The 16,798-nt window shown below is 47.3% G+C and overlaps 1 protein-coding gene across 7 annotated transcripts in view; it reads left to right on the top strand.

Moving 5' to 3' along the window:
- The window catches only part of OSBPL3 (oxysterol binding protein like 3), a 123,883-nt gene extending 108,050 nt beyond the window's left edge, over nucleotides 1–15,833 (top strand). For all 7 annotated transcript variants that reach the window (XM_051962702.1, XM_051962703.1, XM_051962707.1 and 4 more), the window contains 6 exons: nucleotides 2,485–2,563; nucleotides 4,184–4,328; nucleotides 7,572–7,716; nucleotides 10,255–10,381; nucleotides 12,494–12,616; nucleotides 14,058–15,833. In XM_051962702.1, coding sequence (XP_051818662.1) covers nucleotides 2,485–2,563; nucleotides 4,184–4,328; nucleotides 7,572–7,716; nucleotides 10,255–10,381; nucleotides 12,494–12,616; nucleotides 14,058–14,154 — 716 coding nt within the window. In that variant the 3' untranslated portion in view covers nucleotides 14,155–15,833. The remainder of the gene's footprint in view (nucleotides 1–2,484; nucleotides 2,564–4,183; nucleotides 4,329–7,571; nucleotides 7,717–10,254; nucleotides 10,382–12,493; nucleotides 12,617–14,057) is intronic.
- The last annotated feature ends 965 nt before the right edge of the window (nucleotides 15,834–16,798 follow it).

The raw sequence follows: 16,798 nt of genomic DNA, 5'->3' as shown, positions 1-16,798 counted from the left end.
TTTAGCCAACCTCCCCGTTTTACAGATGGAGAAACTGAGGCCTAAATAGGAGATCTGCTCAAGTTGGTATTTCCATGTTTTGAGCTTTTCACAGCACTTTGCACTTGGGATGTCGGTTGGCTGTCCCAGTAATGGCAGGAGTAGGGTGATTTCATCAGTTCAGAGAACTTCCAGTGAAGAAACTCCTCCTCTAAGACAAATCCAGCCCCATTCTGGTGCGTGGGAGCCCGGAGAGGTGTCCAGCCCTGACACGGAGGTAGCGAGAGCAGCCCCCTCTCAGGGTGACGGTGGGGGCTCGGTAACGTGTTCTGCGCAGTGTCCGTATGCATCAGAGGCGCAGTGGGATCCCGGGGACTTACCCACCCCGCAGCCGGCTCTGACCACTAGGCCATGTTGCTGTTGTGAGTGACACTTTACAAATCCGGAAGCTGGTGCTCGGGGGAGCAAAGAAACTCCTGGACCTTTGAGGATTCTTTTTACTTTAGAAAGGAACGGCTCTGATTTTCTTAGACCTCCTCTGGCATTATCGGCTTTTTTCTTGACATCAAATCAGAGCCTTTACAGTATCATAAAAGTGTTTTACGCTCACGCTCCTCGCCGCCCATTATTTCAGGGGAGCCAGTCACGACCCCAAAATCAAACTGAGACCTCGACTTCTTTCGTTCACTGCTTAGTTCCGGCTGTCTACAAATTGAAGCTTAAGAGAGCAGCTGTTGCCCCAGTGTTTACGAGCTGGCTTCCTGTTTAACCTGATTTCCCCTTCTGCCATCCATTCTCTGACGTGTAAATAATTACCTTCTGCTTCTGCTTTCCATAAAAAAAATCCCTCGTACCCTTCTGCTTATATAGAAACACAGCCTATATAAAGGCTGCAGAAACCTACGTCCTGGGCTCACATCTTTATTTTATTTTAGTGCCGTCTGTTCTCTGAGCAAAATAAACTGGGTTTCCCCCGTCTCTTATCATGGTTAGTCTACCTGGAAGCCACACCCAGGGGTGGACCCGAGAAATCCTGGTCTAATCCTTCCGCTTCACAAAGTGAAGTGATTTTTCCCAAGGTCCCACAGAGAAAATGGCAGCGCCGAGGTTCCAACGCACAGTCCCCCTGTGCCGTGTTTCCTTCCTTCCTTTGGGTCAGGGGCTTTGGGAAAGTACCCAAGAGGCAGCTCTTCCTCTCCTTTTGGAAGTCTCCTTCCCTTTCCTTTCCACAAAAGCCTCTGGTTTTGTTGATGAAGGCAGCCCATCCCCTGTCTGTCTATAATCCCTGTCCCAGCCCAGGGAAGCCCGATGGCCAGTGTCAGAAGGAAATCGCACCCGGCTCTTCCTGGCAGCACGTTCTGCCCCCCGTCACCTTCGCTCCCAACTCGGAGCATATGAAAAAGCCTCACAAGTGGGTGAACGACAGAGGCTGAACGCGTGGAAAATTGGGACCGACGAGACCCAAGTGGCGGAGCTCTCGTTACTTTCAAGCACACCTGATAACAAGGATTGGGCTCCGGTCCCCAGGGACAGGCCTTGGTTTTAATGGATAAACAGCCCTGCTTTTTAGTTTGCAGATTGAGTGTTTGCTTTGAATAAAATGCTCCTGAAGTTGGGAAAAGTTATTTAAGTGTCGCCCCCTGAGACTTCCTTTGCAGGATCTTCATTTGCTCTGCCGCCTTTGTTTTTTTTGGCCGGGCGAGTTCTCTGGTGGGACGGTGGGAAAAGGCAGATTAATGAAGTCTCTGCCTTTGGGGGGTGGAAGAGAAAAGAAAAAGCATTAAACTTCCCCAAGGCGGGGAGAGTGTAAGCAGTTGGCCGAAGGGAATGAGGAAGGATTCAGGAATTGGAGCTCCTCCCCATCCATCAGAGTTAGGGACTGTCAGAACGGGAAGGCCCCTCTGCTCTTTGAGGGCAGGGACTGGTTCAGTTTTCTGTCTGTAAGAGGCCCTCCCCAGTCACAAAGCTCCGAGACTGACTCCTACCTATTTACTTCATGGATATCTACCGGGTGTGCTCATTGTTGTTTGCATTTTGTCTCCCCATCCATTTGCCTTCCTTTGTATCCCTGGTACTTCGTTGGTGTTTAATAAATGCTTGTTGACTTCCTAACCCTTAATGGAGCACCTAGAGTTTAGTAGGTGCTTAATAAATGCTTACTGTGTAGAATTAAACAGAACTGAACTTAGTCAACCTTGTATCTACAGCTGCCCTACAACATCTTGACAAATTGTCCCTTATCTTGATCATTCATCCCAGCGCTGAATATACAGTAGACTCTTAATAAATGCAGTGTTTACAGTCCTGAAGTGGAGGACCTGAGTTCAAATTTGGCCTCAGACAGAACTTGGGTCTTAACACTTCCTGGCTGTGTGATCCTGGGCAAGTCATTTAGCCCCAATTGTCTCAGCAAAAAGTAAAATAAAATAAATGCAATATTTGGTTGGTTGCCCCAGAGTAGGCCTCTGACCTTCTAACTGATTGCTATTTGCTGTTTTGTTTTAGATGTGAGATGGAAAAACAAATTCTGGGGCAAATCCATGGAAATCGTTCCCGTCGGCACGACGCACGTCACCCTTCCTGCGTAAGTTCTCCATCGAGGCCTTATGGCCCCATTAAACCAAATGTGGTTGAGATTTAAGCAATTAGCTCTGAAGCTTCCATGTGCGACTTTGCACATAAAATTAAATTGCGCGACTATTTCACTACGCCAGGCAGTCGGCTCAGATGGTGTTCATTTTCTCCATATCCAGTTTTCTTTGCCCGGGAGATCCCGCTCTGGGTTCTAACCATGGTTTGCTCACCCCAGACTCCTCCCTCCTCAACACACAAAGCCCAGGGCGACCTTGATGCAGATTTCCACCCCCTGGGAACAGGCTGCCCAAGTCAAATCTTCTCAATGTCAAAATGTCTTATTTGTAAGAAACTGATGTTCTCACAGGGCTTAGTGTCATTTCACATTATGACATGGTAGAGCTGGAAAGGCTGAGAGCTCACCTGTCTAACCTGCCGTTTTCACACCTGAAGAAACCGAGGCTGGGAGGAGCGAAGAAGCTAGCATGTCCCAGACAGGGGAGCCAACTGGTAAAGCGGGAGGTCCGACTGGACCTCAGACACTTAGCTGAGTGACCTTGTGGCGGGCCCGCCATTTTTAGTTCCTCTGTTCCATGAAGGGGACTTTCCTCCCCGGAGCATCCCGGCCCTGATGAAATTAAGGTTCCATACAGAACCAATCACCTTTGAAGAAGTCACAGTTTCTTTGGCGAGTAGGATGTGTACACACACCAGTGAAGGGCCGAACAGGAAAATCTGCAGAGAGAAAAAAGCCTTCTGGGATGCGATACCTAAGTTCTGCTTTGAAGAAAGCTTTTGCTAGTTAATTATAATCAATTAGAATTATTAATAATAAAATGATAGCTAGTATTTATATAGCAGCGTTGAATTGACTTTACAGGTGTCTCATTTGAGCCTCAAAATTATCCCCATTTTGCATATAGGGAAACTGAGGCTAAGAAGAGGTTGATGACCTGAACAAGGTCACAGAGAGTAAGAAGTATCTGAGGCAGGATCTGAATTTGGGTTTTCTATTGTTGTTCGGTTGTATTCAGTTGTGCCCGTTCTTCATGACACCATTTGGGGTTTTCTTGGCAAGGATAGTAGAAGGATTTGTCATTTCCTTCTTTAGCTCATTTTCCAGATGAGGAAACTGAGGCAAACAGAGTAAAGGGACTGGCTCAGAGTCACCCAGCTAATAAGTGTCTGAGACTATATTTGAACTCAGGAAGAGGAGTCTTCCAGCGCTCTATCCATTGTGCCTCCTAGCTGCCCTAACTCTTCTAGCCACCTTTTATTTTATTATTATTGTTTTTATTAAAGCTTTTTATTTTCACAACATATGCAGGGATAATGTTTCAACATTAACCCTCGCAAAACCTTGTGCTCCAATTTTCCCTCCCCTTAGCCACCTCCTATAATCAATCGACCACGTGCCGGGCCCTGGGCATCCAGAGACAAACGTAGGAGAAGCTCGTGGAGCTTGCATTTGGTTCTGACCATAAGTCCGGCTTTCTTTTGGTTTCTTCTTTTTCGGGGAAAGGAGGTCGGGGCGTATTGGGGGGCCCATGGACAGGGTCATCCTGGTCATTGTTGTCCTTTGGCCTCCTTGGTCCCGGAAAGCCTTCCTCTCACCCTCGTCTCCCCTCAGCTTCGGCGACCACTTCGAGTGGAACAAAGTGACTTCTTGCATTCACAATATCCTGAGTGGCCAGAGATGGATCGAACACTACGGGGAAATCATCATCAAGAACCTAAATGAAGATTCCTGCCACTGCAAAGTGAATTTTATCAAGGTACCCGGGAAGGGGGGGGTGGGCCAGGCTGGGACGGGGCGCGGAGGCTGCTCTCAGAGGCAGGACGAGGCAGCCGGGCTTCCTTCTCCTGCTCCCCTGTCCCCCATGTGGGATGCTTCCGCCTCCCCCAGGCTCCAGGGCACTAGTACTTCCTCCCCCTCTTCCCTTTCCAGATTTATTCTGAAGGGCTCATCCACAGCAAGGAGGAACAGGCTGATAACAGCTCAAAGCATTACTGTTTTCTGGATTATTTTCCTTTTTTGTCAGGGCTCAGCAATCTCGAAGGAGTGAAGCTGGGCCGGGGAACTTGGGGAGACAGCCCCGGGGAGAGAGGGGAAAGGAGATTGAGAGAAGGGGATAAGTCCCTCTTAGCAGCCTTAAAGAGCACCCACAGTGATGTTTGTTGGGTTGGTCATGGCCTTACAAGAGAATGAACGAGTAGGATTGCAGGATCATAAAGAGGTCAAACCTGGGCCTCTTCCCTCTGCACCACCTGCCTCCAAAAATCTGGGCTGCCTGTGAGTGGGACAGCAGCGAGTTATTCCTCGTCTCCGGCTTGAATTTCACCGAAGATATTTTCCTTCACTCTGAGCGGCCAATTCATAGAACCCCAGATTTCAGACTCCAAGAGGAAGATGGGACTCCAGGCGTGGTAACAGGAGCGCTGACTGCTCATTGACTGCGACTGGAGTCAATGCCTGCTAGCATCCTTCCACCTCCGTGAGCCTTCGTTTCCCCATGTATACACTGGGGATAACATTAGTACATCTGCCTCCCCAGGTTATTATAAGTAAAGTCCTTGCAAAGCTTAAAGTGCTCTAGAAATCAGAGTAGTTGTTACGGTTCTCACTCCCATTTAATAAGGAAGTCAGAAAAGTGAGAAAGAAACTCTCTACCTTGGACAGTTCCTTCTGACCCATCTTTGGTAAATCCCTTCTCCCCTCACCTCGCCGCGCCTTAGTTTCCTTCTCTGTAAAATGAGGGCCTCTGAGGGCCCTTCCAGTTCCACATCTCTAATCCTGTCGTCTGCTTACAGAACCAGGAGCATAGGAGGAAATCCTTGTTGGCAAGGGTAGCACTGACCAAGGTCAGAGGTGACCTCCCAGCCCAGGGAGAAGCAGCTCAGGGGATGGCTAGACTTGGGGCCCAGAAGGCTTGAGTTCATAGTCCAGCCTCAAACATTTACTACTTATGTGATCCTGGGCAATCTCCCAGCCTCAGTTTCCTTATCTGTGAATGGGGACAGTAATAGAGTAGCACATGTTTGTATGTAAAATATTTAGTCCTTCTCCCCCAAAGATGGATGTTGAACCGACACACACACTTCTTTAACTTGCCTAGATTTTAATTCTTCTTCCTGAAGACTTGACCTTTTATGACTGTTTGTTGTCACATCGGACCCTACTCTTCAAAGGCTGAGATATGGTTCCTGATCCTTTAGAGGATCCAGTGAGGGACCTGAGAAAATGCAGGATCCATTCAATGCTCGAGCTTCCAAATATTATAGGCGTTGTCCCATGGGAGAAGGGTTAGATGTTTCCTAAGAGCGAGAAGAGGTCACAAAGAAGTAGATTAAGTCTGAAGTGTGGTCCAAAGCATCCCGAGGCTTTGGCCTCTGTTAAAGTAGTGAGTTTCCCATCGATGGGAGTATTCAGGTGGCAGATGGATGACCCCATGGAGGTTAGGTCACATCAGGGATCTCGGTTCAGATACAGGTTGGGCGGACGGTTTCGTTATTAGCCCCCTTTAGCTCTGGGATGTTTGGATTCGGTGTCTTGGAGAAGAGGAGATAGTCATTACTCAAATATCCTTGAAGTGCCCTTCTGCTGTTGGTCTGGTCCAGAACCAGGGCTTCGAGATCCAAAGGGACTCGGGAATACCGGGATGTACTGAGAGCTGGGGAAGGCTAAATTCTGGAACTGGGCTACTCGGCAATTTTGGCCCTCTGCTGGCGCAATGTGGAACTGCAGCTAACACACAAGTCCATTCTCCTGAGCTTTGAGATGTCACCTGGCTACAGAGGAATCCGTACAGAGAAACTTCAGCTTCTTCTTGGCAGAGACTCAGGTGCTTTTAGGGGACTAAATAAGAAAAGCGTTGAAAGCCAGAGAAGATCTCTAAGGATTCCCCCAAGATGCCAGCTTTGTTATTATCATTAGGCTACAAAAGAGTGGAAATTTTATATGGAACAAAAATCCAAATATTAGCCTTTTTTAGACCACAGGGTTCCCCATGCTCTGATTTGTCCCGTGGGAATGGATGAGGACGGGAGAAAAGCTACAAGCAGACACCGCTCCCCCGAAGCGAAAGAAAAGGCTGATAACGAAGACCCGCCATCGGGTTTGTCGTATGTGACTGCCCGGGGGCTCCTTCCAAATGAAACCTATTTAATCCAAAAATGGAAGCAGAGCTGGCACAGTCTCAGACGATACTCCAACCAAGAAGCATCATGGGGATTTGTTTGAGAAAGTGGGGATATTTATGATGGCAAATCATCACCGCCAGGAATCATAGCCGAGTTGTGTTGAAGGAGCCCAAACTTAACGATCACTGTAAGGAACTACTCGAAATCATACAACTTGTCTGCAGAAATTTAGCGCTGAGAATCTAGCAAGACAAAAGCTGGTAGGTGGACTCGTACAGCAGAGGGGAGCGGTTTCTCACGGACTGACAGAAGACGGATCTCTCTGCCAGAAATACAGATATATCCTTGAGGGGCCGTCCAGTCGACTGTCTTGGAATTGAACGTTATTAGAGGTCTGGCTGTTGCCCCGAATTGCTTCCACATAGAACTGATGCGTCTTTAGTAGATGACGTCATAAAGAATACTCCGTCTTCAAGCCGTGTGGAAGAAAAAGCTTTCAGAGCCTCAAGACGCGGCCTCCCAGAGGATCCAGGTCACGTGGGACCGCGGGAGTTCGAGGCGTCATCTGTGACGGAGCTGTTCCTAGGACACCTGCAGAGAATGCCTCGGCACCCCAGTCATTTTCTCCATCTCCATGAAGGGGTTATCGTAGGCCAGAATGCGACAGTCGGGAGAACTTAAAACTAAAATAATAGTAGCCGGAGAGTGTCCTAGGAGCCTTTCTAGCTGAAGTCCAAAATCACAAAGATGAAAGCAATGATTGATGACTGATGTGATAATGATAATAAGCCCTGGAGACCCGGGAGCCTCCAGGCCCAAAGTCCCGAAGACTCGGTGTTTTCTCACTTTGTAAGTGACCCGCTCCCTCTGCCTTCTAGGCCAAATACTGGAGCACCAACTCCCACGAGATCGAGGGCACCGTCTTTGACAAAAGCGGCAAAGCCGTGCGCCGTCTCTTTGGGAAATGGCACGAGAGCATCTACAGCGGCAGCCGGTCCTCGTCCACGTGTATCTGGAGAGCCCGTGAGTACGGGGCACTGCTCAGGTGCAGAGGGGGTGGGCCGGGGTGGGCAGTCAGTAACGGGGCTTTGACCAGTGGACGCCCCAGCGGGGCTTCCCTCATTCCAAGCTCCTTAGGAACCCCCACCCTTGGCTCAGTCTGGGAAGGGAACTTTAGTGCACACACACTGTTGTCGCCTCTGGTATGTTGTACAACGCGTGACCAAGCAGGCAAGGGAACAGGTCTGGGAGTCCGGACTTTGGAGAACTGCTCCCATCCACTCGGGGGAAGCTTTGGGCAGCTCCCTTTCCTGTTTATCCTCAGTTTCTTCATCTGTAAAATGGGAATAGTAATCCTTAACACTGATTTCATTCTAGGCTTGTGTTGAAATAGTCCAGGAGATTGGTGAATTCAAGAATTCAGATTCTAAATGTAAATAATGTAAATCTTACTTCCAGTGGGAACTCAGAAATGTCACAATGGAAAGATGACTGAATTTGGAACCAAAAAGGACCTAAGTTTGAATCAGGGTCTTATGACCTCTCCTGTTTATCCTCAGTTTCTTCATCTGTAAAATGGGAATAGTAATCCTTAACACTGATTTCATTCTAGGCTTGTGTTGAAATAGTCCAGGAGATTGGTGAATTCAAGAATTCAGATTCTAAATGTAAATAATGTAAATCTTACTTCCAGTGGGAACTCAGAAATGTCACAATGGAAAGATGACTGAATTTGGAACCAAAAAGGACCTAAGTTTGAATCAGGGTCTTATGACCTCTCCTGTTTCCTCAGTTTCTTCATCTGTAAAATGGGAATAGTAATCCTTAACACTGATTTCATTCTAGGCTTGTGTTGAAATAGTCCAGGAGATTGGTGAATTCAAGAATTCAGATTCTGAATGTAAATAATGTAAATCTTACTTCCAGTGGGAACTCAGAAATGTCACAATGGAAAGATGACTGAATTTGGAACCAAAAAGAACCTAAGTTTGAATCAGGGTCTTATGACTTCTCCTGTTTTCTCAGTTTCCTCAACTGTAAAATGAGGAAATTGGACTTGAGACCCTCCAATGTCATCTCTGTAAAGGGCTATATAACTGTTAGCTATAGTCAGTATTTTTGCTGTTGTTATTCTCCTTCTGACCCACCAGCACTCGGTAATTGGATGACCTATGACACCCCCTCTGGCTCTGAAAACTGGTGCTCTGACTCTAGCCACAGGTCAGAGGGCATCCAGCTCCTTTGTCTCTAATGCTTGAACTCAGACAGTGCATGGTCCGACCTCCGCCTGGAGGAGTATCCATTTGGTGACTGGGGAAGGATGGGTGGTCAGGGTCCAATCCCTTTTCTTAACTTATTTCAGGGGTCGTTTGAGTGGGGGGACAGAAATGTATGTGAAGCTAATGAAGGGATTAGTGGCTCTAGTCCCTTGGTTTAAGATTTGCCGAGCCCCAGTGCTGCCCCGCACTCAAGGGGAGATGGCCCCTGCACCAGCACCCAAGCTCCTTCTTGTTCCCAGATTCTCCACTCTATAAATCTTCCCAGGAACATCTTCCCACTGGGCCGCCCCACCCACGGCTCCTCTGATTCATGGCTCTCTCTGCCCCTTTGTGGTCAGATTGTATCACCAAGTCCATGAGGACAAAGAACTGCTTTCATTCCCCCTCCTCCTCCCCCTCTCCCCCCGCCCCCTGTGCTTCTAATAGCTAGCATTTACATACTACTTTAGATTTATAAAGCGCTTTACAAATATTATTTTATTTCACAACAACCTTGGGAGGCAGGAGTTATTATTGGAAACTGAGGCAGGCTTGCGTGGAATCATACCAGTAGCAAATATCTGAGGTGGGGTTAGGTCTTCCTCGCTTCTAGGTGCAGCGCACCCTCCACTGTATCACATAGCTTCCCCTTCTGCTCTAGGGCCAGAAGGGACCTCAGAGGCCATTCGGTGCATGCTCCTCATTTAACAGATGAGGAAACAGGCCCAGGAAGGGGGAGGGCCCCATGGAGGGCTCCCTGACGCCCACCACACCACATGGCCTAATTCCAGGTGTGAAAAGAGGGGAAACCAGATCTGACAGATTTCAGAGCCCTAAAATGCACACTGGGGAAGATCTGCAGAGCGGGAATCGGGGGAAAACAAAAACAGAATTTTTTTTAAAGCAGTTCTTATAACAGTACAATTCAGGAGAACTTAATAAGTCAGAGTGAAGCCCGGTGGAGCTGCAGAAATTGGATGCTGGTCTTTGCGCTCAGCCTCCTCAATTTCAAGTCTTAAGTGAGTGTCTAGACTGCCCAGTCACCGGGGCCCAGCTGGGCTGACCAGAGCAGGAGAGGATGTGGGGGTGGTGGGTGGGGGTGGGGGTGCAGATGGCAGCAGAGCCAACAGGGATGCAGGGAAGGCAGGAGAAGGGAACATGTCCTGGTAGCTTCTGCCAGAGTGTTTTCATTTGGAAGCAAAATGATGCTGAGGTCAGAGAGGACAGGTAGGTGGTTAGGGAAATGAACAGAGACCGGGGGGAGTGGGAGGCGAGCACTAGTCATTGTTGTGCTTCTTCGCAGACCCCATGCCCAAAGGGCATGAGCAGTATTATGGCTTCACCCAGTTTGCCCTGGAACTGAATGAGCTGGATCCACTGACCAAACCATACCTCCCCTCCACGGACACACGTTTTCGGCCAGACCAAAGGTAACGTTCTCCGGCTTCCCCCTCACCCTCTAAGCAGCGGGCACAAAATGCCATCCCCGGTGCCCGGGGGAGGTAAGGAGATGGCAGCTGATGCTAATCACGGGGCCTCAGAATGTCAGTGATGAGTGGAACCCTCCTTGCTCACTGTGGTGCCCCTAACCCACAACCACCAGCCATTGGGGGACCTCTGGTGATCCACTGGAAGGCCCTCGATTTGGAATCTAAAGAGCTTGCCTAGAATTCAGACTGTGCTCCCCATTGTTTGCATCACCCCGGTAGGTCACCTAACCTTGTTGGCTCTCAGTTTCCTTAGACTGCCTCTGAGGGCCCTTCCAGGGACAAATTTCTGAGTCTGTATCTCTCTCTCCCCCCCCCCACCCCAGTCCACTCCAAAGGAACCCATCATTCCTCTGGAGAGCTTGAATTACGAGAAACAGCACAACGTTTTGTGGTGCTTTAAGTAGTTTCCAAATCTTCACAGAGTCCCTCTGAGGGTGGAGGGCAAGTGTGATTATCCCTATTTTATCCAGGAGGAAGAGAAACCCAAAGAGATTAAGCAGATTGTCCAGAATCACAGGGATAGTAAGAATTAGCCACAGGATTGGATACAGGGTCTCTTGAAGTCCCTGTCTAACACTGGACTCGTTGCCACTCCCTACCATCATCTTGACCTCCATCAGGGCCTGGGATTCGAGTATGGTCGCAATAACCATCCAACCATTCCAAAACAAAATGGGAAACGGCACAATACTCAAGGATATCCATCTTGTTCATTAATTCCTTCAATAAATTAGTAACAAGACCAAAAAAAAAAAATCTCCTCCCTTACGTTCCTTACCGCCTACTCTAAATAAACTCATCCTTTCCATTAGAAGCCGTTCTCTGTAGTCTTGCTCAATATTAACATTCAGGTTGCACATAGTTACCCACTAAATATTTGGATGGGTAGATAGATGGGTGAGTGGCTGAAGATTGTCAGAGATTATATTGGCTTGGGGAGGAGGGGGGTTATAGTCCCAGAAGTCGTCTTGCCCAAAGCTCTCATTTTATTGATATGAGAACCAAAGCCAGACAAGTGATGTGTCTTTCCCAGAGTCACAAGGTTGGGCATCGATCCCAGATTCTCAGACTCTGGGTTCAGAGCATGACTTCCCAGGGCCAGGCTCCAGGTCACCTGAGTGACTTTGGAGAAGACATTTCACCTTTGAGGGCCTCAGTTCCTTCATTGATTGAATGGAAGATGTCAGCCCAGACGGTGCTTTAGGTCTTCTCTGATACAAGATCTTAGATCATAAGTGGGCCCCTTTGACCCTAGAATCTTTTTCCTTGGTGTCATGAAGGCTTTTCCTTAAATGCTTAGGAGAACATGATGCTTTAGAGTCAGAGATAGTTTTGATTACAAGGAATCTGAAGGATTGAATTCTCACTTTTTATAAAGAGTTCATAGAAAACTAAGGCTCAGAGAAAACCAGGCCCCTAGATATAGTGATTATGTGAGTATCATTCTGAGCCCAGCATCATGATCTTTTCAAGTCCCTTAACCACTCTGTGCCTTGGTGTTTCATCTGTAAAATGGGTATAATCATACCTACCCTTCTTAGCTCACAAGGTAAAGATTAAAATTTGTTTTAATTAAATAAATAAATGATTTGTTTTTATTTATTATAATATTAATTACAAATAAATAAAATAATTTCAAAAGATTTAACTTTATTTCCAACTTAAGATTTATGTTTCCATGTCCCCCTAAATCAGTATTCTTACCACTACTCAACTGGCTAATTTATTCATACTGTATATCAGGACATTTTGGGATGTCCAGGTAACCATATGGGTTCAAGCAATTTAGTGCAATGCTGCATAAAGCTCCTTGGAGAGAAAAGCCAAAGACCTTGTTCCAGGTTCATGTCCAGCTCTCACTCAGAGTTACTGTCCTCAGAGCCTTTACTTTGTCATCAGTAAGATGGGAATAATGATTCTTGAGCTCTCTCCTCCTTTGATCCCTCCCTCCTTCCCTCCCTGAGTAGTGGCGCAAACACCAAGACACCGGGGACATACATGGGAGCTACTCTCGGGTTAGGACATTTCTGAAGCATGGTCCTCTCTGTGCAGGTTTTTAGAAGAGGGGAACATAGAAGAAGCAGAAACACAAAAGCAAAGGATCGAGCAGATGCAGAGGGAGCGGCGCCGGGTCATGGAAGAGAATAACCTGGAGCATCAGCCTCGGTTTTTCAGGTATGCTCGTCACTCCTGGGGAGACTATGGCACTGATGGAGGTACTGGGAACAGAGGGAGGGTCTGGGACTGGAACTGCTCTGGCTGTGGTCTACAGAACCCTCAGGTGAGGAAACTCCCATGGCCCGGGCAGAACGGCAGTTTCTCAGCCACTGAGCTGCCTCGTGCTCTGGGAGGGTCAGTGGGCTGCCCAGTCATAAGACTTGAACACTTGGGTTCAAGGGCAGCTCTCTCTATACTGCACATCATTAGGCTGAGATAGTGCCGATAAAAACCGATCCCAGCCCTCGAGGGGGGAATGACACGGATACGTTGTCACTGGCTCACCCGAAACCTTAATTCTTCAGAAGTTTTCACGTTCCAAAGCATTTTCGGGAGGATTTCTGTATTAAGAAGATGGAACTTTGCACAAGGGAGTAGCTCAGAATTACCAAAGCTCTTTGATGCTTTCCAAATGTAATACACCCACTTGCCAAGTATTTGAAGTTCCTCTTATGCTTCAGGCCTGGAAGGAGCCCCAGGAGCACAAACACAAAGACCGAGACGATCCTTATTTACAACGAGCCAGGCGCAGTTAAGCATACAGGGCGTCCTGGTGCCGTGTTAAGCTCTACTGGCTTAATTAACTGTGTGATAATTAAGTGCCAGATAATTGGGGAGGGTGGGTACTAGCCACTGGGGAGACCCAAAAAGGCTTCATGCACAAGTTGGGGCTAGAGTTTGATTTGAAGGAAGGAGATTTCATGAAACTATATTCCAGGGCCGGGGAAAGTTGCAGAGAGGAAAGATAGAGATTAATGTCTGACCAACGGACTGTTTGGCTGGATCACAAAGAGGTACATTGCGGGCAGTGATGTCCAGAGAGGCTGGGGCCAGGCTGTGAAGAGCTTGAAAAGTGAAATTGAGGAGCTTATATTTGATTCTAGAGGGACACTGGGCAGCGAGGTGGCACAGTGGGTAGCGCACTGAGCCTGGACTCAGGAAGACCTGAGTGTCACGTACGGCCTCGGATAGTTAATCACTGTGTGACTCTTGAGCAGGTTACTTAACCCTGTTCCCTCCGTTTCCTCATCTGTGAAATGAACTGGAGAAGGAAATGGCCGAGCACCCCGGTATCCTTGCCAAGAAAACCCCAAATGGGGTCATGGAGAGTCAGACGTGACTGAAGTCACTGACCACAAAAAAAAAGGGGGCACTTAGGAGCCGCTGGGGTTAATGGGATAAGGGAGTGACGTAGTCAGAAAACGGAAGAAAACTCAGTCAGCAAATTCAACAGTGTCTTTACTTTTGCTAGTCCAGTGGAGGAGTGTCTCGGCCAGTATAGGAGGATTAAGAAAGTTCAACAAATCAGAAAGCAGCTGTATTCTCGGAGATCTCAGGTGAGGAGGTCGTCCAGAGAATCCCTCATTTGCTCATTCAACAACTGCTTGTCGTTGGGCAGGAAATCGAGTGACGACTCATGGGTGAGCAACGGTACTTACTTGGACCTTCGGAAAGACCACGGCTTTTCCAAACTCGACAATCCCGCCCTGTGGTGAAAGAAGTTCATCTGCCTCTGGTCCTCGGCCGGTTGCTTTCTGAGACAATGCATACTTATCTATATATGAATATATGTACATGTATTTATAAGACACCATCTAGAATGATGCATTTGTGCTTAACCTAGACTTGTAAGTATATAAGTATCTATTTTCCTCAATGGATTTCTTTACAACTCCAATTGTTACCATGATTGTTTGTATGAATGTAGAACACCTTAATTTCTTTTTATAGAGAAACTATTTAATAAAATGAAATCCTGAATGTTCGAGGCTTGGGGAGAGGAGAAGGAGAGAAGCTTTAACACTAATTTTCCAAAGGCTTCACAGACATTCAGATTAAATTGATGCCTTATTGAATCATGTTGAAGGGGAAAAAAAGAATATCTCCCAGATATGTTGGGGAACAGGAAGAGGGGGCCCCCATTTGATGAGCTGCCCAAGTTTAATTTGGTAGCTCAGCAATCTTTTGGCCTCAGACGGCTGGAGAATTGCTCACACCGGGCGATTCTGCGGATTCTAGTCTGATTGTTCTCTTCCTTTTATTTTCTCAGGTGGGAGGGGTAGGGCTGCGAGATGAAAAGAAATCTTATTTTTGTTTAATATGGGTTTAGAACCTCCTGGAAGAGGTTGTCCAGTTGCCTTACATGCACAATTGTACCCTGTTGTTCAAGCATTAGGAAAGAAAATCCCCGTGCCCGATATTTTGGCTCGGTGGCTCAAAGTAGCCACTTGGGGAAGCTGCCCCGAAGGAGAACGGAACCTTTGGCTAGGACTGAAAGCAGCCCCTGCTTTTCTGTCCTCCTGTGACCCTCCCCTGCAACCTATTCAGCAACACCTTAGTGTTCGACAAAACGATTTGAAATCCACAGTATGTTTGTATCCACGACCTAACTGGTTTCTATGAACTTGAAACACACAACAGGGGAACTTTTTAAGAAAAAAAAAACAAAAAAACTTGGCAAATTTACCTAGTTGTTTTAAATAACATGTGTTTTTTCTTAAATACTATTTTGGTATTTTCTACCTCTTCTAAGTACCATATTTTAGATCTTGTACAAAATGTTTGACCATCTGCCTTATTAAGCCCCAAACGATGGGATCTCCGCTCTTCCTTTGAACTCTCCGTTCTGTTTTGACGATTCTCTCAGCGTCCCGCAGTATTGGGCTGCGTCCCGTCCGACGCTCTCTCCCGTTCGCTTCCCTCCTGTCCGGTGTCCCTACTTCACGAATTTGGCAGCTGCCTAAGAGAAAGCACAGATTCAAACCACAGGGAGAGGCAGTTTGCCTTTTGTACCAGTGAGTGATTCCAAATCACAGTCATATGCTATTATGTGCAATAAAGGAAATGCATGACCAAACAATCGCCCGAAAGATATTAGGATCGGGGCCTAATTAATGCATAAACTTTCTATCCTGGTGCACGAGCCAGTGCTGTGGAAGCTCAACATTGAATAAAGATGTAAGAAAGAAAAGAAAATCTTGAACAGGTTTGAAAGTGGACAAGCTTTTGACCCGCTGAGAACAGAGTGAGAAAAAAGGCAGAAGCCTTGTGGACCATAAAGCTGTAGGACAATGGTACGATTTTGGAACTGTATGGAGTGGGCCGGGCTCTTCTGGGGCAAAGGACTGTCCAAACTGTCCACTGAGCTTTCCGACAATAAAATCCTCCTTCAGTATCGGAGTCTCTCGTTCTCGTGTTTGCAGACAAGCACATCGGCCTCCTTTCCATTCAAAACCGCCGCGGCATCCGTTGGTCCTGGGCCTATGTCAGTTTTAGCCACACAAGCACAGGCCACAGTTCGGGCTGCTCCCAGGGAAACTCGGTCTAGCTTTCCTAGTGGGAATATTAGTTCAGTGGGATGAGGGTGATTGTGCTTCCGGTGGTTCTTGGAGGACATGGGTTCAAATCTCATCTGTGCCATCGACCCTCTGGATAGTCTGGGGCAAGTCTGGGTTTCATTGTTCTCACCACTGAAGATGAAATTATCCTGGTTAATTCTTATGGTCCCTTTTTAGCTCCAAAGCTGATCCCTAGGTCTTACCCTATTAGATGGCGAACTTCTTGGGGGCAGGAACTGTATTTTGCCTCTTTTTCCACCCTCAGGGCGTCATAGATAGTAACAAATGTTGTTCGATTGATTACTCTTCACGTTCTTGAAATTGATAATCAAAAAAAAAAAAAAAGAAATTGATAATCATCTGTTGATTGCTTAATGTGTTCTGGGGTACAGATGAAAGGCGAAGGGCCCCAACTCTCAAAGAGCACCTAGCCGAGGGTGAGAGGAGGGGAACATCTGCTAACAACTGTGAGCAGTCACAGAATAAATCGGAAAGAAGGCACTACTGGTAATGTGAAGTGAGCCTTCTATCAGGACTGGGATTTTTTTTTTAGAACTTAGGGCTATGGGAAGACAGAAACCTAAAGGACACTGTTGGGGGAGCTGCGAAGTGGTCCAGCCATTCTGGAGGCCCAGAAATGCACTAATTCCGGCCTATCCATTGACCTAGCTGTACCACTGCTAGGTCTACGATGCAAAAAAAGATCAGAAAACGCCATAGCTTTCCCTTTCTATGGACAGGAGTCCCCTCCTTTCAGAGTTCATAAATACAAGGGAAATCGGCCCAGTTGCCAGATTATGTG

Source organism: Antechinus flavipes, chromosome 5 (assembly GCF_016432865.1).
Source record: "Antechinus flavipes isolate AdamAnt ecotype Samford, QLD, Australia chromosome 5, AdamAnt_v2, whole genome shotgun sequence".
NCBI classification, from domain to species: Eukaryota; Metazoa; Chordata; class Mammalia; order Dasyuromorphia; family Dasyuridae; genus Antechinus; species Antechinus flavipes.
Note: the sequence above shows the minus strand (reverse complement) of the source record. Positions and strands in the feature narration are given on the sequence as shown.